The sequence below is a fragment of the Saccopteryx leptura genome, chromosome 3 (genome assembly GCF_036850995.1).
Source record: "Saccopteryx leptura isolate mSacLep1 chromosome 3, mSacLep1_pri_phased_curated, whole genome shotgun sequence".
Lineage (NCBI taxonomy): Eukaryota > Metazoa > Chordata > Mammalia > Chiroptera > Emballonuridae > Saccopteryx > Saccopteryx leptura.
Window position 1 is genome coordinate 372,053,653 of NC_089505.1, and position 20,939 is coordinate 372,074,591.

Below are 20,939 nucleotides of genomic sequence, written 5' to 3' on the forward strand. Positions count from 1 at the left end.
ATGGTGGGGGGGGGGGGGGTCTGCCTGACTCTTGACATCTGCCCTTCACACCCCTCCCCCGCTGAGGGCACTACCTTCTGCAGCTGGACAGCCCCTCCCAGGGCACAGGCTCTGAAGGCCCATGGAATCCAAGCCCCAGAGCAGCTGCCCCACAGCCCTGTGGGACCATGTGGTGTGGATTCTCATTTCCAGCCAGCGTGGTACCCTCAGCACGCTGAGGTCATTCTGGACAGTACTTTATTGACACCCTCATACCCTTGGGCAGGATCAGCAGATTCCTCAGGCTCTGGCCTGTGCCAGGTCTCCCATTCCTGAGGGGGCAGGAGGAAGCCCCATAGGGGCAGAGAGGCCTCCTGAGGGCCAGGAGGAGGCTATTGGCAGCCAGCCCCTCCCCAGCACATAGGTGGGGGTGGGCTCTGGTCATGGGCAGTGAGACAGGTGTTGGGGCAGTGAGGAATGTGGGTGGAGCGGTCAGACCCCCGCTGACTGGGCCTCGTGGTGGAGCACGTAGTAGTCGTGGACGTACATGAGCACAGCTATTGGCTGCCCGATGATGAGCGACAACCACACAGCTGCGTTGCCATAGTTGCCACGGAAAAAACGGCTCACTATCCAGGCCAGTGGGATCTGGGGACAAGGGCACATGGTCAGCTGACTGGTGACCCAGGGTTGGCTGCCCCAGCCACAGGTGAAGGGTGGGTGAGGAGGCCACGAGGTACTCGCCTGAGCCATCATGCCGGTGAAGGCCCAGAGGCGGAACATGCGCAGAGGGATGCTCACCAGGTACTGGGAGGGAGGGAGGGAGGGAAGAGTGTCAGCCAGTTCCTCAGGGCTGCAGCCACCCCAGCTCTAGGCCCAAGGCAGGAGGCCCACAGAGCACTGACCTCGTGGAAGAAGGCCGAGGCCAGGAACACCCCCATCTTGGCGACCCACTTGCTACTGCCCCGCCGGAGCATTGGCTTGTAGAAGTGTCTGGGGGGGTAGGAAGCCATAGACAGGTGCCCAGGACCACCCACCGCCCACCACCCTCACGCCCACACCCACCTGATGCACCACTTGTGTACAGGGATATTCCAGTTCTGCCAGAAGTAGGTGACAGACTCAGAGTTCCTGGGAAAGAGGCAGCAGGAGATCAGATGGGGCTGAGACCAGCCCCCGCCCCCGCCCCCAAGATCACGCACCACCAGTCCCGGTAGAACTCGCGGTCTCCAAACTGCATGAGCTCGGCCACGGCATTTAAGCAGGAGTGGAAGAGCCAGTAGAAGAAGATGAGCCAGATGAGGTGGTTGGGGACCTAGGGGCAAGATGGTGCCAGGTTCCAGAACCCCTCGCCCCACCCACCCCCATGCCCAGCTCCACCACCCAGCCTGCTCACCGCCAGCTTCAGGAGACGCTCAATGATGCGCGAGTAGTCCATGTCCTGTGGGGACAAAGCTCAGCCAACTCCCTGGGGCCCCCAGCCCCAGCCCCAGGAGCTGGATGCTCACCTTGAAGGGCTTCATGGAGTTCTGAATGGTGGGGACCATCCACTGCGAAGGAGGGCACAGCGTCAGCTCCACTCCACACAGGCGAGATCCCTCCACCCACCCCACCGCACCCCACCCCGTCCTGTCCTGCCCCACGTACCTGTTGGATCAGCCCCACCTGGAGCTGGGTGAAGAACAGCTGCGGAGGAAGCAGAGAGCAACAGGCTGAGTCCTCCAGCACCTGGCAGCCCCCACCTGGCCCTCGAGCCCCTCAGCCTCCAGCCTCACCATCTCAAAGAGCCTCCGCAGCAGGAAGCGCTTTCGGATGCGGGGGGAGCGGGGAAAGTTGAGCTCGTAACACAGCGTCGGGGCAAAGAGGAAGTAGTACAGGTCTGGAACGGGAGGGCAAGGCTGGCACCAGGGCCTGGCCTGCTGGCCCGGCCAGGTCCCTGACCACCTATAGCCCGCCTGGAAGGCTCCTCACCACGGTAGGTCAGGTTATCCGGATAGCTCACGGTGCCTGTGCGCTGGGCTGCCCCGCCATTGGCCTTCTTACCTGCAGAGGCTGGGGGGAGGGGGGGGAGGCGGGAGGGAAGATGAGGCCCTCCCCCTGTGGCCGGCAGGCAGCCCCCCCCCCACCCCCCGCCCGTGGCCGGCAGACCCCTCACCAGACTTGGCCTGAGCCCTGCGCTCTCGGCACCACAGGTTGACGTCCCGGTAGGAGAACAGCTTGAGGAAGAGGATGGTGTACACCATCAGGGCCAGCACCGAGCCCACTGCAAGAGAGAGGCGCAGGCTGTGGCCTCCCTCACCACCCACAGGAGAGCCACAGCCACAGGCAGCCAACCCCTGAGGCTGGCCTGGCCTCTCCTGAAGTCCACCCAGGCAGGCTGGGACAAGGGTGGATGGGGGTGCACCTGGAGTGATGGACTCCAGCAGGAAGGCCACGGCCGCTGGGAAGCAGAGGATGGTGGCCAGGTTGACCACGTGCAGCAACAGCCCTTCCTGTTCCGTCAGCACCCCCTGGGGCAGAGGGAGCAGTGCTCAGCCAGGGCCCCCATTCCCTGTACAGGGAGTCTCCCTGGGGAAAGACTGCCAGGCCTAGGGGGCAGCCCCCCACCCCAGGGCAGCCATGCTCAGCCTAGTGCAGTGGGGCAGTGTGCCCGGGCCAAGGCAAGGGCATGAGGACACTGCTTACCACCGCCAGGCGCTTCTCCACCTGGAAGGCAGCCACGGCAAAGACATTGGCCACTGAGGACAGAAGACCATAGGGCGGGTTCAGGTCCGGGTGGGCCTTGTCCCCACCCAAGGCCCTCCTTTGTGCCCAGCTCACCAATAACCAGGCATAGGGCAGGCCAGCTGTAGGGGTCCTTTAGGAACAGAGACACCACCTGGATGGGGTCCACCAGGATGCCATACCTGGGGGTTGGGGGAATGAGGGCCTGAGCAGGTAAGGAGGGCCCGAGCTGGCAGCGAGTGTGACTGGGCCTCCGAGGTGGGGCCAGGGCCCAGGGGAAGACACTCACTTGATGAGGTTCTCCAAAAACAACCGTGCATTGCTCAAGATCTGCAAGAGAGCGGGGAGGGCACAGAGGCAGCCCTGAGCGCACAGCACATCTGCAGAGGCTCGGAAGCAGGGGAGAGGCTGCGGGGCTGTGCCAAGGGCCAGGCAGGCCCAAGAGCTGCACAAGAGTGCTGCCAGCTGCCAAGGGCCTTTCCTGAACGCTGCCTCTTGACAAACCCAGCACAGACCAGAAATGGCCTCCAGAGAACAGGACACATCATCTGCTGAAGTCCCCTTGACCAACCAGCCTCTCACCCACCAGGCAGTGTGCCTCCTGGAACTCCATGCAGGGAGGGCGTGGGTGTGCCTAGAGCCCCTCCACACAGAAGCCTTGCCTTTGACACAGAGGCAGGCGTGTCATGTTGGGGTGAGAGTCGAAAGCCTGGGGCCACATCAGCCCTAAGTGGTGGGGGCTGGGCCCACACAGGCCTTTGTCCCCTGCCCCGCCCTGCATGCTGCCCCTTTGAGCCCTGGACTCCAGCCGCTTCTGGGCCAGGACTGCTGGCTCAACCGCCACAAGGGTACCAGCATGGACTGGTCCTAGAGGCAGGGTCCTCAGCCAGGCCACAGGGTGAGGCGGAGACACCTTCCTGGGAGGGGGGTACCCGGAACCCAGGCCAAGGGAGAGGGGCTACAGGCCTGTGAAGCTGTGGCCTGAGTTGCTGTACTGAGTCCAAAAGCCAACTTCCCATCCCTGCTGGCCCCGGGCCATTCAGGAGCAGAGCGGATTCTTCTTGGACCCCAAGACCATTCACTCATGCTTCCCCAGAAACCCCATTCCCACAGAGCACCCCATCCACACCCCGCAGCCCACCACCCCTCCTGTCCCCAGTGCCCCTCAGCCACAGTTCACAACGCAAACCCCACACAAACCCCAGCCACATGAGCTGTGCCCAGAGAGAGACGAGCCCCCGTGGAACCCCACCAAGCCCCCACCCTACTCACCAGCATCACCACACACCAATTCAGGATGCCGCGGTAGTTGCTGAAGCCACTGTCTGAGCTGAACAGAGAGTCCTGCAGGCGGTGGCACCTGGCAGTGCAGGAGATGGAGAACCTCAGGCAGGCAGAAGCTGCCCACACCTCTAGGTCAGGCCCTGGCAGACACCTGAGAGACCAGCCAAATCCAGCCCTCGCTCTGTGCAATCTGTCCAGCCCAGCCCAGCCGCTGTGGTCCACACTCGCACACACACACTACTTCCCATTTACAGTCTGAAAGGAGCCAGGCAGGACCCAGTTCTCAGGACCACCTGGGCATGCCCTTCCAGGCGCTGGGCAGGGACATGCCACAAACAGGAGCAAGCCGGCCCTGCCCAGCCCAGAGCTCACCCAGAGGCCTCCAGCCACTGCCACCCACACTGGCTATGGAGTAGTGACGGATCCACAAGAAGAGTCCACCCCATGGATCTGGGAAGCCCACCCCGCACTCCAGCAATGCTGGACAGATGTGGGGGCGGGGAGGGGCAAATGCACCTTGCTCAGTTAGCCCACCCACCACACAGTAAGCTGAGGGACCCCCACCTCAAACCACCTCCTCGCCACACTTGGCCTCCACAAGTCTGAGTGGGCACAGGGAACCAGGCCAAGGGTCAGCTGGGCAGCCAGGCTGATCTGACCTGAGGAGCAGAGCTGGGCCAGCCCTCATGCACTCATGGCCTCCAACTGCTCTGAGAAGTCACAGCCTATCCCAGTCCAACCACAGGTTCTCAGGACCTGGTAAGCACTGTGCTCCCTGCTGGGCGAGGGGGCTGAGAGGAATGCCACTATGGGCTAGGCACCTGGCGATGGGGAGTCTCCCACAGAAGCATGCAGGGTTGCTCCCACCCAGGGCTAGGGTTGGGGGACAGACACACACACTGCTGCCTGATCTTCAGGGTAACGCAGAGGTGGAGGAGGGGACACACCAGCAGCATGCCAGTCGGAAGCCCCATACAACATTGAGCAAGACCTCCAGTTTTGTAAGAGGTGAGGCCAGGGCCTCCCTTCCCTCCTGCATACACCCATCTCTGCCTTAAGAAGTACCCAGATGGGGGAAGTGGGCACCACAGCTCCTTAGAGCTGGCCCTGCCCCAGTGGCAAGCCTGGCTACAACGGGGGTCAGCACCCAGCTGGGAGGCGAGGGGCCAAGAAGCAAAGACACTGCTCAAGATTCTTCAGCCAGGCCTGACCAGGTGGTGGCCCAGTGGATAGAGCATTGGACTGGGATGCGGAGCACCCAGGTTCAAGACCCTGAGGTCGCCAGCTTGAGCGTGGGCTCATCTGGTTTGAGCAAAAAGCTCACCAGCTTGGACCCAAGGTCTCTGGCTCGAGCAAGGGGTTACTCAGTCTGCTGTAGCCCCAGAGTCAGGGCACATATGAGAGAGCAATCAATGAACAACTAAGGTTCAACTGATGATTGATGCTTCTCATCTCTCTTTGTTCCTGTCTGTCCCTGTCTATCCCTCTCTCTGACTCTCTGTCCCTGTAAAAAATAAAATTAAATTAAATAAATAAATAAAAAGATCCTTCAGCCAGAGCAGTGCGGACAAGTCACCACTGCCTCCCCAGACCAAGGTCTGCAACTCACCTCACCCACCTGCCTCTCCCAGCCTCAGGCCTGGCCTCGTTGCATCCACCTTCCGGGTCCCTCCTGGGCCTTACAGTGAAGCTGTGATCTCTACCCAAGGCCCTCTTCTCCCTAAGTCTCTGCATCTGCCTTTCCACAAAGCAAGCAGGGGTCTGACAACCCAGCTCCCTACTGGAACTCACCCAAAGCCATCTCTTGAGATGCTGGCTGGGCACCCCCATGGGGCTTTCACAACACTGTGACTCCTGCCCCCTTTGGTCAACCAAGACTATGCTGCCTTTATTTGTGACAATCTCTAAGATGAAAATGGGGTGGAGCCTGACCTGTGGTGGCGCAGTGGATAAAATGTCGACCTGGAACACTGAGGTTGCTGGTTCAAAACCCTTGGCTTGCCTGGTCAAGGCACATATGGGAGTTGATGCTTCCTGCTCCTCCCTTCTCTCTCTCTCTCTCGTTCTCTCTCTCTTTCTCCCCCTCTCTTTGTATGAACAAAAATACAATCATTTTTTTTTTTTTTTAGATTTTATTTATTCATTATAGAGAGGGGAGAGAGAGAGAGAGAGAGAGAGAGAGAGAGAGAGAGAGAGAGAAGGGGGGAGGAGCTGGAAGCATCAACTCCCATATGTGCCTTGACCAGGCAAGCCCAGGGTTTTGAACCGGCAACCTCAGCGTTTCCAGGTTGACACTTTATCCACTGCGCCACCACAGGTCAGGCCAAAAATACAATCTTTAAAAAAAAGAAAGAAAAGAAGAAAATGGGGATGGAGAAAAAAGGGTGTCAATTTCCCAATCTGACACATATAATGTTATGGAACCTTTTCAGACTTTCCCCAGCTGCCCTACAGGCCTCCCGATTATCCTCAACCCCAGGCAACCCACAGATCAGAGGCCCCGACCCAGGGGAGGAAGCCCACTGTCCACCAATGCCCGCAAAGGCTCAGCCTCACCAGCTGAGTGGACCAGCTGAGTGGACCAGACAGCAGAGAAGCACACTGGCACAGGAGGCAGGATATGGCCACCATGCCACAGTTGTCTCTATCATCCTCTCCCCTACTGTAGGGGGCTTACCCATGCCTCTGTGCCCTGCAGTGGTCCCATGCCCATTCCCCAGGTCCACCCAGCCAACAAGGCCCTTCTAACTCATCACACATCACCTCATGCAACCCTCACATCAACATTGGGAAGAAGGGACACAGTGAAACTGAGGCTCAGTGAGGTCAAAGCTTGCCCACAGGAACAGCCCCTAAGGGTGAACCACGCCTGGGACCACATGGTCCAGCTCCTGGGCCAAGCAGAGCAAAGAGGGAGTAGAGTGCCAGCTCCCCTTCCAGCTGCCACCCCCTCAGCACTTCCTCCACCCGGCCTCTGGACCAAGTCCTGGGGTGCACGGTGGCTAAGTGGGCTCCCCACATCCTCAGTCCCTGCTGGAAAGGGAGAGGCAGAAGACACCCCAGAAACAAACACCACAACCAGAAGGCCCTGCCTGGCACGGGAAGGTGTGTGGAGCTCCAGGAAGGAGTCAGCCACAGGCAGAACAAAAAAGGGTGCCCTCTCCTTCCGGCCCTACAGCCACACCCTGGTCCCGGGCTGAAAAGAAGAGCTCACACCCAGAGCCCGACCCACCTGCCCAGGCCACAGTGAGCAGGAAGTGTAGGGAGGAGGTCAGGAGGAAGGGAGAGTGGAAGGGAGGAGGACAGCCAGGTTAGAGAAGGATGACAAGGAGGAGGTGTGCCAGAGGCCAAATCCTAGGAAGGCAGCCAGAGCAAGGCAGGCTCTGCCATCCCCCAAATCATGGCTTCAGTCCCAGGGAACCCCAAACCTGTGGCATCCTGGTTTGCGGGACAGGCACACAGACCCTGCATATCCTGGAAACCAGGAGGGGACTGTGATCACTAGCTCCCCCTCCAACCCTGGGCAGGCCTGTTCCTGCCATCTACTGCTTGTCTTCCCAGGGGTCCAGATGTCCAGGATGGGCAGAAAGGGATCCCACCCACTCTGCCCAGCTAGCAAAAGCACAGGAGAGGCTTCTGGCCACCTGACCCATGCGGAGGAGGAAAGTGACTGCCCATCTCACTGCCAGCTTGGCCTACAGCCACCCCATCTCACAAAAAAGGGCCCAATTACCACTCCTTCAGAGGGTGATCATGCTAGCCATGCCCCTGCTCCCTGGCGAGGATAACTTGGGGAGCTAAGACAGGGTACTCTAGAACACCCCTTCTTTGCAGCCTCCCTCAGCAGCACCCCACAAGAAGCAAGAACCCTCTCAGCAGAACACCCTCCTCTAGGACCAAGCCTTCATGAACTTCATGTCTGACCTTTGCTCACAGGGCTCACTGCTGAAATTATCTTATCTCTCAGGTGGACTGTGAGCACTCCAAGGGCAGGGACAGTGCCCACACCCCAGCTGCCTTTGCCCACCCCCTCCCCAGGGTGTTCCATGAAGAAAGCCTCAGTTCTTGTTTACTAAGACAGCAAATCCTTGCCAACCAACTGACCGATTTCCCACTTCCTCCTCAATCATCTCTAGTCCTGACGCTGCTCCCAAAGCCAGAGCCCCCAAAGGCCCCTGTGCCAAGATGAAGGCTTGAGGGTGGCAAAGGAACCACTTGGAGCCAGCTGGGAAGAGGAAGCCAGTGTCCAGGGAGTCCCGGTCCCCCTTTCTTCCCCCCAATCAGCCTCAGCTTGCTTCCTTCACCCCTTCCTGTCAGTCCTTCACCTGTGGGTGGGCCCACTTCAAACACCTCTGTAGCTCAACCAGGACCCAACTGCCTCCCTACAGCAAGCACTGGTTCCGGTACCATAAGATGGGCCCCCAGGCCAGCCAAGCACCGGGGGAGGGATGGAAGAGAAGCCGACAAGAAAGACTCTCACTGCCCCCTGCTCCTGTCCTCAGGCTCAGGCAGCCCGTCTGCTGCTGGACCTCACCCCCGGGGGCCCACCCTCCTCCAGGGCACACCTCCTAGTTCTCCAGAGGAACCCCCTCCATCACAGATTACCCGATCCCATCCCTCTCCTTCCAGAGAGACGAAACTCGTGCATGGCTGGAACCGGCCCGCAGAAGGCGCCCGGCTCCCGACTCGCCCTGGGAAGGAGCATCAGGGCGCACAGCCCTGCGGATGCACACACGGAGGAGGGTCTGCACGCTGGGGCTGCGCCCCCAACCCTAGTGACCTCAGCAGGCGACCCTCCACCCATGCCTAGGCCTCAGTTTCCCCGTGGGTGCCCTACGGGCACAGCTGTCCACGCGAAGTCCGGAGGCCAGGCTCTCGAACTCGAAGCTCACGCTGCTGCGGCCACTCCCGGGGGTGGGGGGGACCGAGGAGGGTGGCAGGGGGCCGGGTCAGAGGTCAGAGGTTATGAGTCAATGGCACCACTACCTCAGTTCCCTGGGGCCGCTGCCCACGTCGGTTTCTCCGTCCTTGTCCTTGTCCGGGGACGGGATCGGGGTCGGGGTCGGGGCCGGAGCCGGAGCCGGCGCGTCCCCTCCGGCGCCCACGTCCCGCACCTCTTCTGCCGCTGCGATGGGGCTGCCGCCGCCCTGGCTCGAGGTCCGCGACCCCGTCCTCCGGCGCCGGGAGCCCACGCCGCCGCGGTCACCCATAGTCCAGCTCACACCCTACCGCGGCCGAGTCGTGGCCCGCCGGGCTCTCAGCGCCCGAGGCCCGCGGCCCCGCCTCCGGACCCAAGGCCAACCGCCGCCGCCGCCGCCCCCTGCCGGCCGCCGTACCCCGCGCGCCGGCCCGCGCCTCCAATCAGCGCGCGCCCGCTCGCCGAGTGCGCCCACGGCTGGCAGCCGCGTTGCTCCGAGAACCGCTAACTAGCGGCGGCCAAGGCGAGCGCCCATTTGTAGCCCGCGGGCGCGCGGGGTACCCTGGGAGCCGTGGTCGCCCGGCGCGGAGCACCCTGGGAGTCGTAGTCTGCCGGCGCGGGGCACCCTGGGAGTCGTAGTCGCCCGGCTCCAGCTCCGACTCCAGCTCCGGCTCCAGGGCTGCAGCAGATCCTTCTGCTCCCGGTCTGGGCGTGTTCCCGGACACGCTGGCTTGCCGCCAGCTCCGCGCCTCCCCTGGCCGCTTGCCTGCCCCATGGCCCACTCCGTCAACATAGGCGCGGAGTGTGGGGATGGAGGTTAGTTATGAAACGCGTCGTGCGTGACCGTCCTGCCGCCGGCCAAAGCCCTGGCCTCGGGGTCTCGCTTCTCCTTCCACCCAGCTGGTTGGTGCCTGAGCGCGCATCTCGCTGAGCACGATCGTAGTTACCGCGCAGGCACCCCTTCTCCTCGACTTAGGTTGTCAGACAAGCTCCAGGTCAGAGAAGAGAGGGGCAGAAAGACCCAGGCCCAGCGTCCCCGGGACGCCCACCGTGTCCGCCGACTTCCAGGACCCGACTGGGTGGGTCAGGGAGCGGGTGCAGGCACCCGGAGTGGCCACGTCCCGGCACGCCCTCTCCAACCGGCCCCCCCTTCTGCTCGCCTACGCAAACCTGCCCGGCCTCCCCTCTGTTTCCCACCCGGGTCAGTTTGGCCAGGGCGTAGGGAGCCTGGGGTGCCGGGTCGCAAGGACCCAGAGGCTTCTGTCTCATTGAATATACAATCTGTGCGATCGCCGCTGTCGTGAAATCAACAACCCACCGTGACAACCGCAGAATGCGGCCTGCGAGCGAGCGGCAAGTCCGCGCCCCACCTTGGCTTGACCTGCATCTTGCGCGGGGCATGGAGTGTGAGCATCTTGGATCTCGGGGTTCCGGGACTTACTGGGAGCTCAGGTCTGGTTTACCAAAAAAACCCCTGTAGCAGCAGAGCCCATTAGCTATTCTGAGAGAGTACCTCTCTGGAAGCAAACCGAGAGTCTCACTTGAGGTCAGTGGCCTCTCTTATGGGCCTGGTTCGAACCTCACCACCACTTATATGAGACGGTGCCCAGGCACCCTGGTGATACATTCTTGCTACCACCGGACCTTCTGGCCTTGATGCCAGCCTGCCATCGTTACCTGGCAGGTATCTCCAAGTAGCCTGCTTGAAGGGAACAGGTCCTCGTGTGCCCACGTGGCCCAGCCTCTATGGGTCAGGACCAGCCCTATCTCCTATCCAGTCTCCCAGAACGTTCTTCTACTGAGCTAGGCCTTTCTCAGTACTCATCCCAGGGAAGGGAGGACAAAAGAGAGGGCTCTCTTGGGAAGCCAGACAGCAGGTGTGAGCCCTGGGAACACTGCCAGTTCCTCCTCACTCCATCTACCTGGCAGCGAACAGGAAAGCTCTGCACTGCCGCCCACATCTCCACTCGTGCCTTCAGGCCTCGCCCTTCTCCAATACAGTGTCAAAAACTAGAGGGATGGCCCGGGGCTGGCATGCCGATTAGCAGAAGAGATGGACGGCTGGGGCTACCAGTAGGCTCGTAGAGGCTGAATGCAATAACCAGTGAGGAGTGAAGGGTTGTGTGGGAGGCAGATGGCTGTATCCACATCCTGGCTCCACGCTGTGGGCTGGCAAGTACTGGCAGGAGTAAAGTGACCAGAGTGGACTTGGGGAGGGGGGTGCGGAAGGGCAGGAGGGATACCTAGGACCAGCACTGGACCTGACGGTGAGGAAAGCAGGGTCGCCAGCCAGTGGGAAGGCACAGACTATGAGCCTAAGGAAGTAGTTCTGAAGAAAAACCTCTGCACAGCCTGTGGGATAAGGGGCAGGAACAGCAGATGGGGACGGATCCTATCTGAGCCCCCACAGTGATGACCTGCTGCAGGTCAGGCTCTTCTGCTGTCCACCCGATGGAATGGGCTTCTCACCTGCCCAGGTGGGAACAGCTGTGTTGACCCTGGGCTGACCTGTTTGACCACATGTCTCTAAAGACTTTGGGCCTGTTCGCTTATGCCTGCCTATCTGGGTGTCAAAGGGCATTGCTGGGGTAGGGGGTCCCTTTCCCTGGGCATGCCCCAGCCAGAACAACCCCATCCCTCATCTCAACTTGACTCATCCTCTCTGGAGCCCACGGACTGTGGGTGGTTTTGAAAACTGATCGCTGGGCACCTCCTCCCCAGAACCACAGAGGCCTCCTCAGTCTGAGGGTCAGAATGTGGGCAGCAGGCAACAGGAAGGGATCATACCTCGCACCCTTATCCATCCCCATTTTCTCCTCTGGCATCAGGAGGGCTTGCTGTTGGCCCTGGCCAGTTAGCTGAGTCAGAGCATCCTCCCAAAACGACAAGGTTGTGGGTTTGATCCCCGATCAAGGCACACACAGGAAGCAACCAATGAATTCACGACTGAGTGGAACAATAAATGAATGCTTTCTTTCCCCCTCCCCCTTTCTCTCTTTCTGTCTCAAAAAAAAAATTTTTTTTTCTCCATTTTTCTGAAGCTGGGACCGGGATCCACCTGGCATGCCCACCAGAGGGCGATGTTCTGCCCCTCTGGCGCGTCGCTCTGTTGCATCCAGAGCCATTCTAGCGCCTGAGGCAGAGGCCACAGAGCCAGCTTCAGCGCCCGGGCCATCTTTGCTCCAATGGAGCCTCTGCTGCAGAAGGGGAAGAGAGAGACAGAGAGGAAGGAGAGGGGGAGGGGTGGAGAAGCAGATGGGTGCTTCTCCTGTGTGCCCTGGCCGGGAATCGAACCCGGGACTCCTGCACGCCAGGCCGACGCTCTACTGCTGAGCTAACCGGCCAGGGCCTCAAAAAATTTTTTTATTTTTTTTTTGCTAATAATCATCTCCAAGAGAGATTTTTTTTACCATTTTTGGGGGGTTTTTTATTCTTTTTACTTATTTATTTATTTTAGAGGAGACAGAGAAGGGGGGAGGAGCAGGAAGCTTCAACTCCCATATGTGCCTTGACCGGGCAAAAAACATTTTTTTTTAAATAAAATTTTTTTAATTTTTATTTTATTTTATTTATTCATTTCAGAGAAGAGAGACAGAGAGAGACAGAGAGAGAGGAGAGAGAGACAGGGGGGAGGAGCTGGAAACATCAACTCCCATATGTGCCTTGACCAGGCAAGCCTAGGGTTTCAAACCGGCGACCTCAGCATTTCCAGGTCGACGCTTTATCCACTGTGCCACTACAAGTCAGGCTCAAAATTTTTTTAAATATAAAAAATTATGCCCTGGCAGCATAGCTCGGTTGGTTGGAGCATCATCTAGAAGCACAGAGGTTGCCAGTTCCCTGGCCAGTTAGCTCAGTCGATCAGTGCACCCTCCAGAAACACCCAGGGTGTGGGTTGGATCCCCAGTCAGGGCACATCCAGGAAGTGACTAATGAACAACAAATGAACGCTTGTTTTCTCTTTCTCTTTCCCTTCCTCTCTCTGTCTCTCTAAAATCAATCAATTAAAAAATATTTTTTGCCTGACCTGTGGTGGTGCAGTGGATAAAGTGTCAACCTGGAAACGCTGAGGTTGCCGGTTTGGGACCCTGGGCTTGCCTGGTCAAGGCACATATGGGAATTGATGCTTCCTGCTCCTCCCCCCTTCGCTCTATCTTTCTCTCTCCCCTCTCTATAATGAATAAATAAAATCTTTAAAAAATTTTTTAAATATATATATATATATATATATTTTTTTTTTTTTTTTGGCCCTGGCCGGTTGGCTAGGTGGTAGAGCGTCAGCCTGGCGTGCAGGAGTCCCGGGTTCCATTCCCGGCCAGGGCACACAGGAGAAGCGCCCATCTGCTTCTACACCCTCCCCCTCTCCTTCCTCTCTGTCTCTCTCTTCCCCTCCTGCAGCCAAGGCGCCATTGGAGCAGGGATGGCCTGGGCGCTGAGGATGGCTCTATGGCCTCTGCCTCAGGCGCTAGAATGGCTCTGGTTGCAACAGAGCAATGCCCCAGATGGGCAGAGCATCGCCCCCTGATGGGCATGCCAGGTGGATCCCGGTCGGCGCATGCGGGAGTCTGTCTGACTACCTCCCCGTTTCCAACTTCAGAAAAATACAAAAAATAAATAATATATATATATTTTTTAGCTTGACTCGTGGTGGCACAGTGGATAAAGCCTTGACCTGGAACGCTGAGGTCACCGGTTCAAAACCCTGGGCTTGCCTGGTCAAGGCACATATGGGAGTTGATGCTTCCTGCTCCTCCTCCCTTCTCTCTCTCTCCTCTCTAAAATGAATAAATAGTCTTAATTTTTTTTTTAATTTTTAAAATAAAAAAAACTTTAAACAATTTTTAAAAATAATTTTTTTTAGCTCTGATGGGATAACTCAGTTGGTTAGTGCGTGGATCCAAAGTGCAGAGGTGACTGGTTCAATCCCTGGTCAGGACACATGCAGGAGCAGACTGATGTTCCTGTCTCTCCTCTCCCCCTTCCTCTTTCTCTAAAATCAATAAAGTAAACATTTTAAAAAAATTTAAAAGAGGGCTTGCTGCTGGCTGTCAGGCCTGCCAGGGCGGAAAGAGCCCCTACAGGGTGAGTCGTGGGGTCACCTCTGGCCATTGGACTAGAGGCCCTTCTGTACCGACTCTGGCCATTCTAGAACCGATCTGAGTTGGGCCTGACTTCAGGCTGGAGTCGCTACATCCTCCTATTCCTGGTGTAGATAGAGTACATTCACCTGCCACAGAAGAAATGCCACATGCTTTGCCTTGAGCGAAAGGGGTGCTCCTGGGGCTTGGAGCCCTCCCCGGGTAAGCAGACAACCCTCTTGCAAAAGAAGGCACAGGCTCATCTTAGTGAAAGGCAGCGACGTGCCCTCGGGGCTGCGTGAATATTCTGCCACTCCCCGCGCTGGGCCGGTGCCAGTCGTACTCTAGGGTGCGGCCAAACGGGAGACACCCCCCCCAACACCACCCAGACGACCCCAGTGCTCCCTGCAGCGCGAGCCCCACCCTGGATACATCAGCCCGACACTCCAAGTTCTATCAAGAGTGGCGTTTATTCTCCTCGTGGAGGTGCGGCGCTCCGGGGAGCTGGTGCTATTGTGCTTAGGAAGGAAGTCTGTCCGTCCGTCCGTCTGTCCGGCCGGCCCGGCCCCAAACGGGGGCGGAAGAGGGGCGCGGCCCGAGTAAAAATCCCGGCCTGTTCCGGGTGGGAGTATATACAAGGCGGCGGGGCGCAGGCGGGGGTGGGGGCGGGGCGGGCCGGCGGCCGCAGCCCCCACCCGAGGGACCCCCGCAATCTCGGGCCCTACTCGTAGAATCAGTACAAAATAGGTGCTACCTAAACGTTCCTTCTACCTGAATTCGCTAAGTCGGTTATTGTGCTGCTTAGTTATGGGGGCAGGAGGGGGCCCATGGCTTTCCACGGCGGCGGGGTGTGGGGAGAAGCGGAAGGCTCCGGCCGGCACACGGCTCTCGGACCTTCTCCTTAAGTAGGTTGATAGGCGTGGGGGTGGGATGCCTGTGTGTGCGTGTGCATGCGGGTGTGCCCGATAGAGGCAGACAGGCCCCGGCTTGGGAGCTGTGTGGGTACCGAGCTGAGGTGTGGGGGGGGTGGGATGTGGGCCCTGCTCTGCCGGGCCCTCGGGTCCGCCCCTGTGGATGCAGTTGGATGGCAGCGAGGCTTGGTGCTCACGGCAATGAGGCTAAGTCATACGCTCCGGCGTGCACCTTTCCGTTTGGGCTTGGGCCCTGGCCCAGCAGGTCAGAACCTGTAGCCAGAGTATGGAGTATTGCGGTCGGTATGGGCGGCCTTGGTCGCGCTGGACCTTGGGGCTCTAGGTGTTTGCCACCGAAATGAGAACGCCAGGCCAAAGTCAAAGGCAGAGACCCACAGTGCCTCGCACTGCACCGGGGTAGGGGAGGGTGGGGCGCGGGTGTGGGTCTAGGGATCTGCATCTGCCGCCGTCCCTGGCGCACCCAATCGCATTGGGCACCTGTCACGAAAATGCACCCCCCCCAAAAAAAAAAAAAAAAAGGTCGCCGTGGCCCAGGCAGACTCAGCAGTGGGCCTGGCACATAGTAGGTACCCAATGAACAGTCAGTGGGTGATGGGCAATTGAAGGAGGGGTCTTGGGGGCAACCACCCCCCCTGGCCCCTGAAACCATTACACCGCCGGGCTCTGCCGTAGGGTGGAGGGCGGGTAGGGAGTAGGAAGGGAAAGAAAGTCTGCGCGTCCGGCCCCGCGCAGCGTCCCTGATCTAGGGGCCTAAGGGGCGGGTAGGGCAGGGGGATACCTGATTCTCAGTAACTCTAGAGGCGGCGGCAGCTTCGCATGCAGTGCGCATTATTGCTCTATAGTCGGCATCGGACTAACTAAGAGGGGGAAGGAGGAGAGGGCAGCCCCGGGAAGGGACGGGAGGAGGGCTGGGGCTGCATGCAGTGACGTCACAAAGGCGGCGGCCAATGGGGCGGGCCCTTGGGGCGGAGTCGCCGCCGAGGCTTTGGCATAGACGGGCGGAAGTTGGCCACGGAGTGGGGCGGGGCCTGGGCCTCGGGGAGGGGCCGGCCTCTGGGAGGCGGGGCCTGAGGCTCCCAGGAGGCGGGGCCCAGGTGGGGGCGCGGCTCGGGGGCGGGGAAAGTGATCCTGGACCTCCCAAGCCCGGGGCGTCGGCGGGAAGGATGGGGCTCAGGGCCCCTCTCCTGACCCGAGTGCAATCGGTAATAAATAAAACGTACAAATACGGAAAGAAGGAAACCCGACGCATCCGCAACCCCCCCCAGGGGTCTTTACCCGCAAAGCGAATACAGAGAGGTGTGTAGAAGACCGTGCCCAGGCCGCCTGCTAGACCCCAGGAATCCGTCCTCAAACACGGAGTGCCCGGGTACGAGGGAGGGTGCCCCGGGGCAGGGCGGGAACGGGGATCTGAGGATGTCGGATAAGTCCATGCGATTCGATATGCGTCATTATATTCGTGATGAAGGACAGAGCCCGGGAAGCTGGGCTGGAAGAATTCGGATTTGGCAGAGGATGCGAGGCAAGGGTGAGAGCGGCTCGGACTGAGGCCCCGAAAGGAACCCGAGGGAAAAGGGTGCCGCTGTCTGACTTCCTCCCCGGTCCCCAACCTGTCTAACACTCCCGGGGTTCAGCGAAGACTGAGGAGTCGGGACGCCTCTGCAGGCCCTGCTCCCGGTCCTTCCCGGTTCTGCTGCTGGGAAGGAGCTGGCTCCCTGGACGTCTAGGCCCCAGGCCTGGGCCTGGAAAGCTTGGGAAGGGGTGGGGAAGACCTGAGTCTCTGCGACGCGATCCAGGGGCGCAGAGGAGGGAGGAGGGGGACTTTCCCTACCTCACCCCACCCCTGTCTTCAGAAACCTAACTCGGGTATGAGGTTCGGTTCTGGGTCTCCTCGACCCTATTGCTGGGAAAAAAAGCCTGGGGCACCCTGGAGGGGAAGGGACGGGGCTCGGGGTGGGTCTCCCCTCGGGACCCTATTGCTTGAAGGGGCCGACTAGGCCCCTGGCGGGCGGGGCGGGGCCGGGCCCCCTCCCCCTATTGCTGTGAGGAGGGCCCGCCCTCCAGCCCCTCCGCCCGAGCGCCGGCGGAGACTTCCCTGGGGGCCCGTATTGCTGAGAGCCGACCCTGCTGGCGGAGGCGCCGCCGCCCTAGGCTTCCACCGGGCTGACCTGCGGCGGCGCGGGGGCAGCAGGGCCACTGCCGCCCGCGCCGCCCTTGAAGCAGGCCGACTCGTAGTGCTTGTTGAGATAGGACTTGAGCGCGAAGCTCTTCTTGCAACGCTTGCACTGGAAGTGCTTGAAGGCCGAGTGCGTCTGCATGTGCGCGCGCAGGTTGGAGCGGTCAGCGAAGGCCTTGCCGCAGTGCGCGCAGCCGAAGGGCTTCTCGCCGGTGTGGGAGCGCATGTGGCCCTGCAGCAGCCAGGGCCTGGAGAAGGCCTTGCCGCACACGCCGCACTTGTGGCGCAGGTCGTGCGTCAGCAGGTGCATGGCCATGGCCGGCATGGACACGTACACCTTGCCGCACGTCGGGCAGCGCCGCGCCAGCTGACTGTCCAGGCTGCGGTGCGTCTGCTTGTGGCGGCTCAGGTTCGATGACGTGGCGTACGTTTTGCCGCACTCGCCGCAGGCGTGCCGGCCCCCCGTGCCGCCGCCGGCCCCGGGCCCCCCGCGCGCCTCGGTGCCCGCCCCCGCGCGCGTGCCGCCCCGGCCCCCGGCTCCCGCCGCGCGCGCGCCCACCACGGCCCCGCCTCCGCCGTCGCCGTCTGGGGCCGAAGCCGAGGCCGTGGAGGGGGCGGCGGCCGTGTTGGCATTGGCGGCCTTACGGCGCGAGCGCCCGTCAGTGATGAAGAAGGCGTCGGCCGCGTAGCCCTCGCTGACAGCTGCGTCGCCGTTGATGTAGCCGCCCGCGGCTGTGGCCAGCTCCGGGCGCGGGGTGGGCGGCGGCGCCGAGCCCGCAGCCGCCGGGCCCAGCTCTCCCCGCACCGCCGCAGCGTACATGGGCTCCGGGGAGGGCCCTTTAAGCAAGGCCGCCTCGGCGTCGCCATCGTAGACGGAGGCAGGCCCCGCGTAGTCGTTGAGGTATCCTGAGGGCCAGGCGGACAGACAGGCAGACAGCGGGAAAGGAGCCAGGAAGCGGGCGAGACACACACGGACAGACGGGCGGGCGGCGGGAGACACGGGGTCCGGGAAGAGGGAACCAGGGAAAGGACAAAGGGGAAGGGGCCAAGGGACCGCGGGGCAGAGAGGATGGAGGCGACAGGGAGGGGAAGAGAAGAGAGAAGAGAGATGAGACGGAGCCCAGCCCGGCTCCGCCCCCGCCTCCCGCGGCCCCACCCTCGCGAGGGGAGGAAAGAGCATCTTCGGGTGCGGCTGCCCCCCTTCCGCGGAGCCTCAAGGTCAGGGGGGAGGGGCGGCGCTTCCCTCGCCCTCCGTCCCCTCCCCCTCGGGTTCTCCCCACTTCAGCAGTTTTCTCTGATTATGCAACACACTGCAGACCCGCAGCGCACAAAGCCAGGGCTGTCCACCCAGGGACCCCCTCACTATCGCCTCTTGGGGTTCCCACCAGGCTCTTCCCTTGGGCCCCCAGAACTCGCACCCAGTCTTTATGCTGCCCCTCTCTGGTCCTCTAGATCCCCCAAGAAGCCACGGAGACAGGTACCTCCCACAGGCCTTCAGGCCCCCGCTGGTACCACCCTCTCATCTCCTGGGTCTCCCACTCGCTGAACTTGACCCCTTCTGGCTCCAGCGTCATCTCCCTCCCTCTGTTCTGCTTCTCCTTGCGCTCCTTTTGGTCAGCCTGCACCCTTGGGTCCCACCTTGTTCCACATCGCCCTCTTCCCCCAGGCCCTAACCCCTAGGAGCCTTTCCAAGACGGGCCAGGCAACCAGGGAGGGTGCCAGGGCATCCACCAGAGGACACCTTCACAGGGACAGAGACAAGCATCATTCATGCTGCCAACTGCAGTTGTTCTCGTGGCACAAGACGAATCTCACAGCCTCAGTCACAAGTGCACACCCCACACGAGGCAGGCTCTGGCTTCTCCAGGGTTACACCCAGCCACCACCAACCCCGGAGTCCTCTTGCAGGGCGGGCTGCATGCTGATGCTGAAACACGTCGCCTGCGCAGGCAGGGTCACATATGCAGCCGCCTCATACACACTCTCAGCCAGGGTCACTCATCACACGGGTACACGGCCACCTCGGAGTCCCATGGTCCCATGTAGTGTGGCACACAGGAGGCAGGCACACACTCATACAGGGTCACACACAAGCGCACACAGTCACATGGCCACACGCAGTCACATGGGTGCACACAGGCTCCTGCTCCTGCGGGTCACACTTGTTCAGCTGCTGCATGTTGCTGGCACTCCCGGCACCCCTTGCCTGCACGCTAACAGTTGTCCTTGAACTTGGACACGCTCACACAAAGAGTCTCCCCCTGCCTGCCTCCAGCGCTTTGGACCTCCCCTGCCCAAAGCGCGCCTGCCCACATCCTTCTGCCTGATCCTGGCTTCAGGGAGGATACTGCTGCTGCCTCTGCTGGTACCTTTGCCCTGACAGGTGGGCAGCCCCCCTGGATCCCATGCCTACTCACTGGGGCTCACAGCACTCCTCTGCTGGCCCCACCAAGCAGTCCTAGCGGTGTTGCCAAAGAAGGAGAGGCTAGTGAGGCAGGCCCAGGTTTATGGATGTGGGTCGGCACGCACCACCAGGTCCGGTTGTGTCAGCTGGTATCCATGCGGCATGGGTCATGGTGTGGGTCAGTGTGGACCTTTAGGTACTTCCTGTTCCTGTCCCCTGCTCCCCATCCTCTCTCCTGCACCGAACACTTTCCCGGCCTGGCCTTGGACCAGTGGACCAGTTCTGGCCTGTCTCAGCGTTCCTGTCTTCCCACCCTCCGCCCCCACCCATCTTCAGCCCCTCCATAGTCTAGTTTCGGCCCCCACCTCCTGCTGGTCTGATTCCCTAGGCTCTGTTTCCTGGGGTTTCTGCCCCCGCCACCCCACAGTCTGGCCTTCCACCCCTTCCAGCACTTCCCGGGGCCCACACCGCCCCCAGCCTCAGCCCGGCTCGCACCTTTCTCGTGCAGTCGCACGCCGAGGTCGCTGCGGGCGCGCCCGTAGGAGCTCTCGAGGTCTGCCGAGGAGAACGTGTCAAGTTTGACCTTCTTGACCAGGAAGGACCTGGGCATGATTCCTGCGGGGCTCCGGCGCTGCGGGCCTGCGGAGCCGGAGCGCGGGGGGGCTGCAGCCGCAGCGAGGCCCCGTCACCATCCGAGGAGCGGCGGAGGCAGCACGGGTCCCCACTCTGGCCTCTGGATGCTGCCGCACGAATGCCGTCCTCTCTCCTCCTGCCTGCCGGCCTGCACTTCCTCTTCTCCTCCTGGTCCTCCTCTTCTCCTTCCTTCCTTCCCTCTTCTCTACTCCTCTTGTGTTGCCTCTTCTCTCTCCTCTCCTCTTTTCTTCTTTTCTCTTCTTCTCTCCTCTCTTCTCCTCTCTTCCTTCCTTCCTTCCTTCCTCCCTTCCTTCCCTCCTCTGGTCCCGGCTTCCCAGCCCGCAGTGCCGCCCCTGGACAGGCGGGGGAGGAGGCTGGGGGGGCGGGAGGGGGGGAGCGGCTCCGTCCCGGGCCCGAGGCTGTGAGTGGGTGCAGGGCTGGCCCGGCTCCGCGGCCCCCTTCCCCTCCCCCCCGCCGCCGCGGCGGAGCCTCAGTCAGCGGCCCCCCATGCCCCCGGGGGTGGCGGCGCCGGGCCCGGAGAACACGGCGGCGGCGGGAACGGCGACAGCTTCAGCACCGCGGCCAGCGCCGGCCCGGCCAGCACCTCGGCCAGCGACCGGGCGCGCTCTGCCGGCGCCGGCGGCGAGGGGCGGGCCACCGGGGCCTCGGCCGCCGGGCGGGGGTCCTCGGCGGGGGTCTCTGGGAGGCTTGCTTTATTGTTCTGCAGCCAGAGCGAGCGGCGGCGGCGGTGGCGGCGGGCGGGGGGCGGGGGTCCTCGGGGGGAGGGGTGCGCAGGGAGGGCGGGCCAAGGAAA

The 20,939-nt window shown here is 61.3% G+C and overlaps 2 protein-coding genes across 2 annotated transcripts; both read right to left on the minus strand.

The window, feature by feature from the left end:
* Positions 1-220: 220 nt before the first annotated feature.
* Positions 221-9,425, minus strand: DGAT1 (diacylglycerol O-acyltransferase 1). Its single transcript, XM_066379808.1, has 17 exons — positions 8,974-9,425; positions 3,976-4,063; positions 2,993-3,033; positions 2,800-2,885; positions 2,665-2,717; positions 2,384-2,489; positions 2,135-2,242; positions 1,951-2,031; positions 1,755-1,858; positions 1,627-1,665; positions 1,488-1,529; positions 1,376-1,420; positions 1,182-1,294; positions 1,045-1,110; positions 885-972; positions 724-786; positions 221-627 (listed from the first exon to the last, which is right to left on the minus strand). The coding sequence occupies exons 1-17, from the start codon at positions 9,195-9,197 to the stop codon at positions 472-474; spliced, it is 1,503 nt and encodes a 500-aa protein (XP_066235905.1). The 5' UTR covers positions 9,198-9,425; the 3' UTR covers positions 221-471.
* Positions 9,426-16,931: 7,506 nt separating this feature from the next.
* On the minus strand, positions 16,932-20,504 carry SCRT1 (scratch family transcriptional repressor 1). Its single transcript, XM_066379822.1, has 2 exons — positions 19,988-20,504; positions 16,932-17,994 (listed from the first exon to the last, which is right to left on the minus strand). The coding sequence occupies exons 1-2, from the start codon at positions 20,100-20,102 to the stop codon at positions 17,060-17,062; spliced, it is 1,050 nt and encodes a 349-aa protein (XP_066235919.1). The 5' UTR covers positions 20,103-20,504; the 3' UTR covers positions 16,932-17,059.
* Positions 20,505-20,939: the final 435 nt, after the last annotated feature.

What these genes read in the sequence shown, in the direction of transcription:
- DGAT1 (XM_066379808.1), bottom strand. Translation starts at nt 9,197, where the DNA reads ATGGGTGACCGCGGCGGCGTGGGCTCCCGGCGCCGGAGGACGGGGTCG. An exon ending in TGGAGAAGCGCCTGGCGGTG is followed by an intron (nt 2,490 to 2,664) that starts GTAAGCAGTGTC and finishes CCTCTGCCCCAG; the next exon opens with GGGGTGCTGACGGAACAGGA. An exon ending in GCTGGAGTCCATCACTCCAG is followed by an intron (nt 2,243 to 2,383) that starts GTGCACCCCCAT and finishes TCTCTCTTGCAG; the next exon opens with TGGGCTCGGTGCTGGCCCTG.
- SCRT1 (XM_066379822.1), bottom strand. Translation starts at nt 20,102, where the DNA reads ATGCCCAGGTCCTTCCTGGTCAAGAAGGTCAAACTTGACACGTTCTCC. An exon ending in CGTGCGACTGCACGAGAAAG is followed by an intron (nt 17,995 to 19,987) that starts GTGCGAGCCGGG and finishes CCTGGCCCTCAG; the next exon opens with GATACCTCAACGACTACGCG.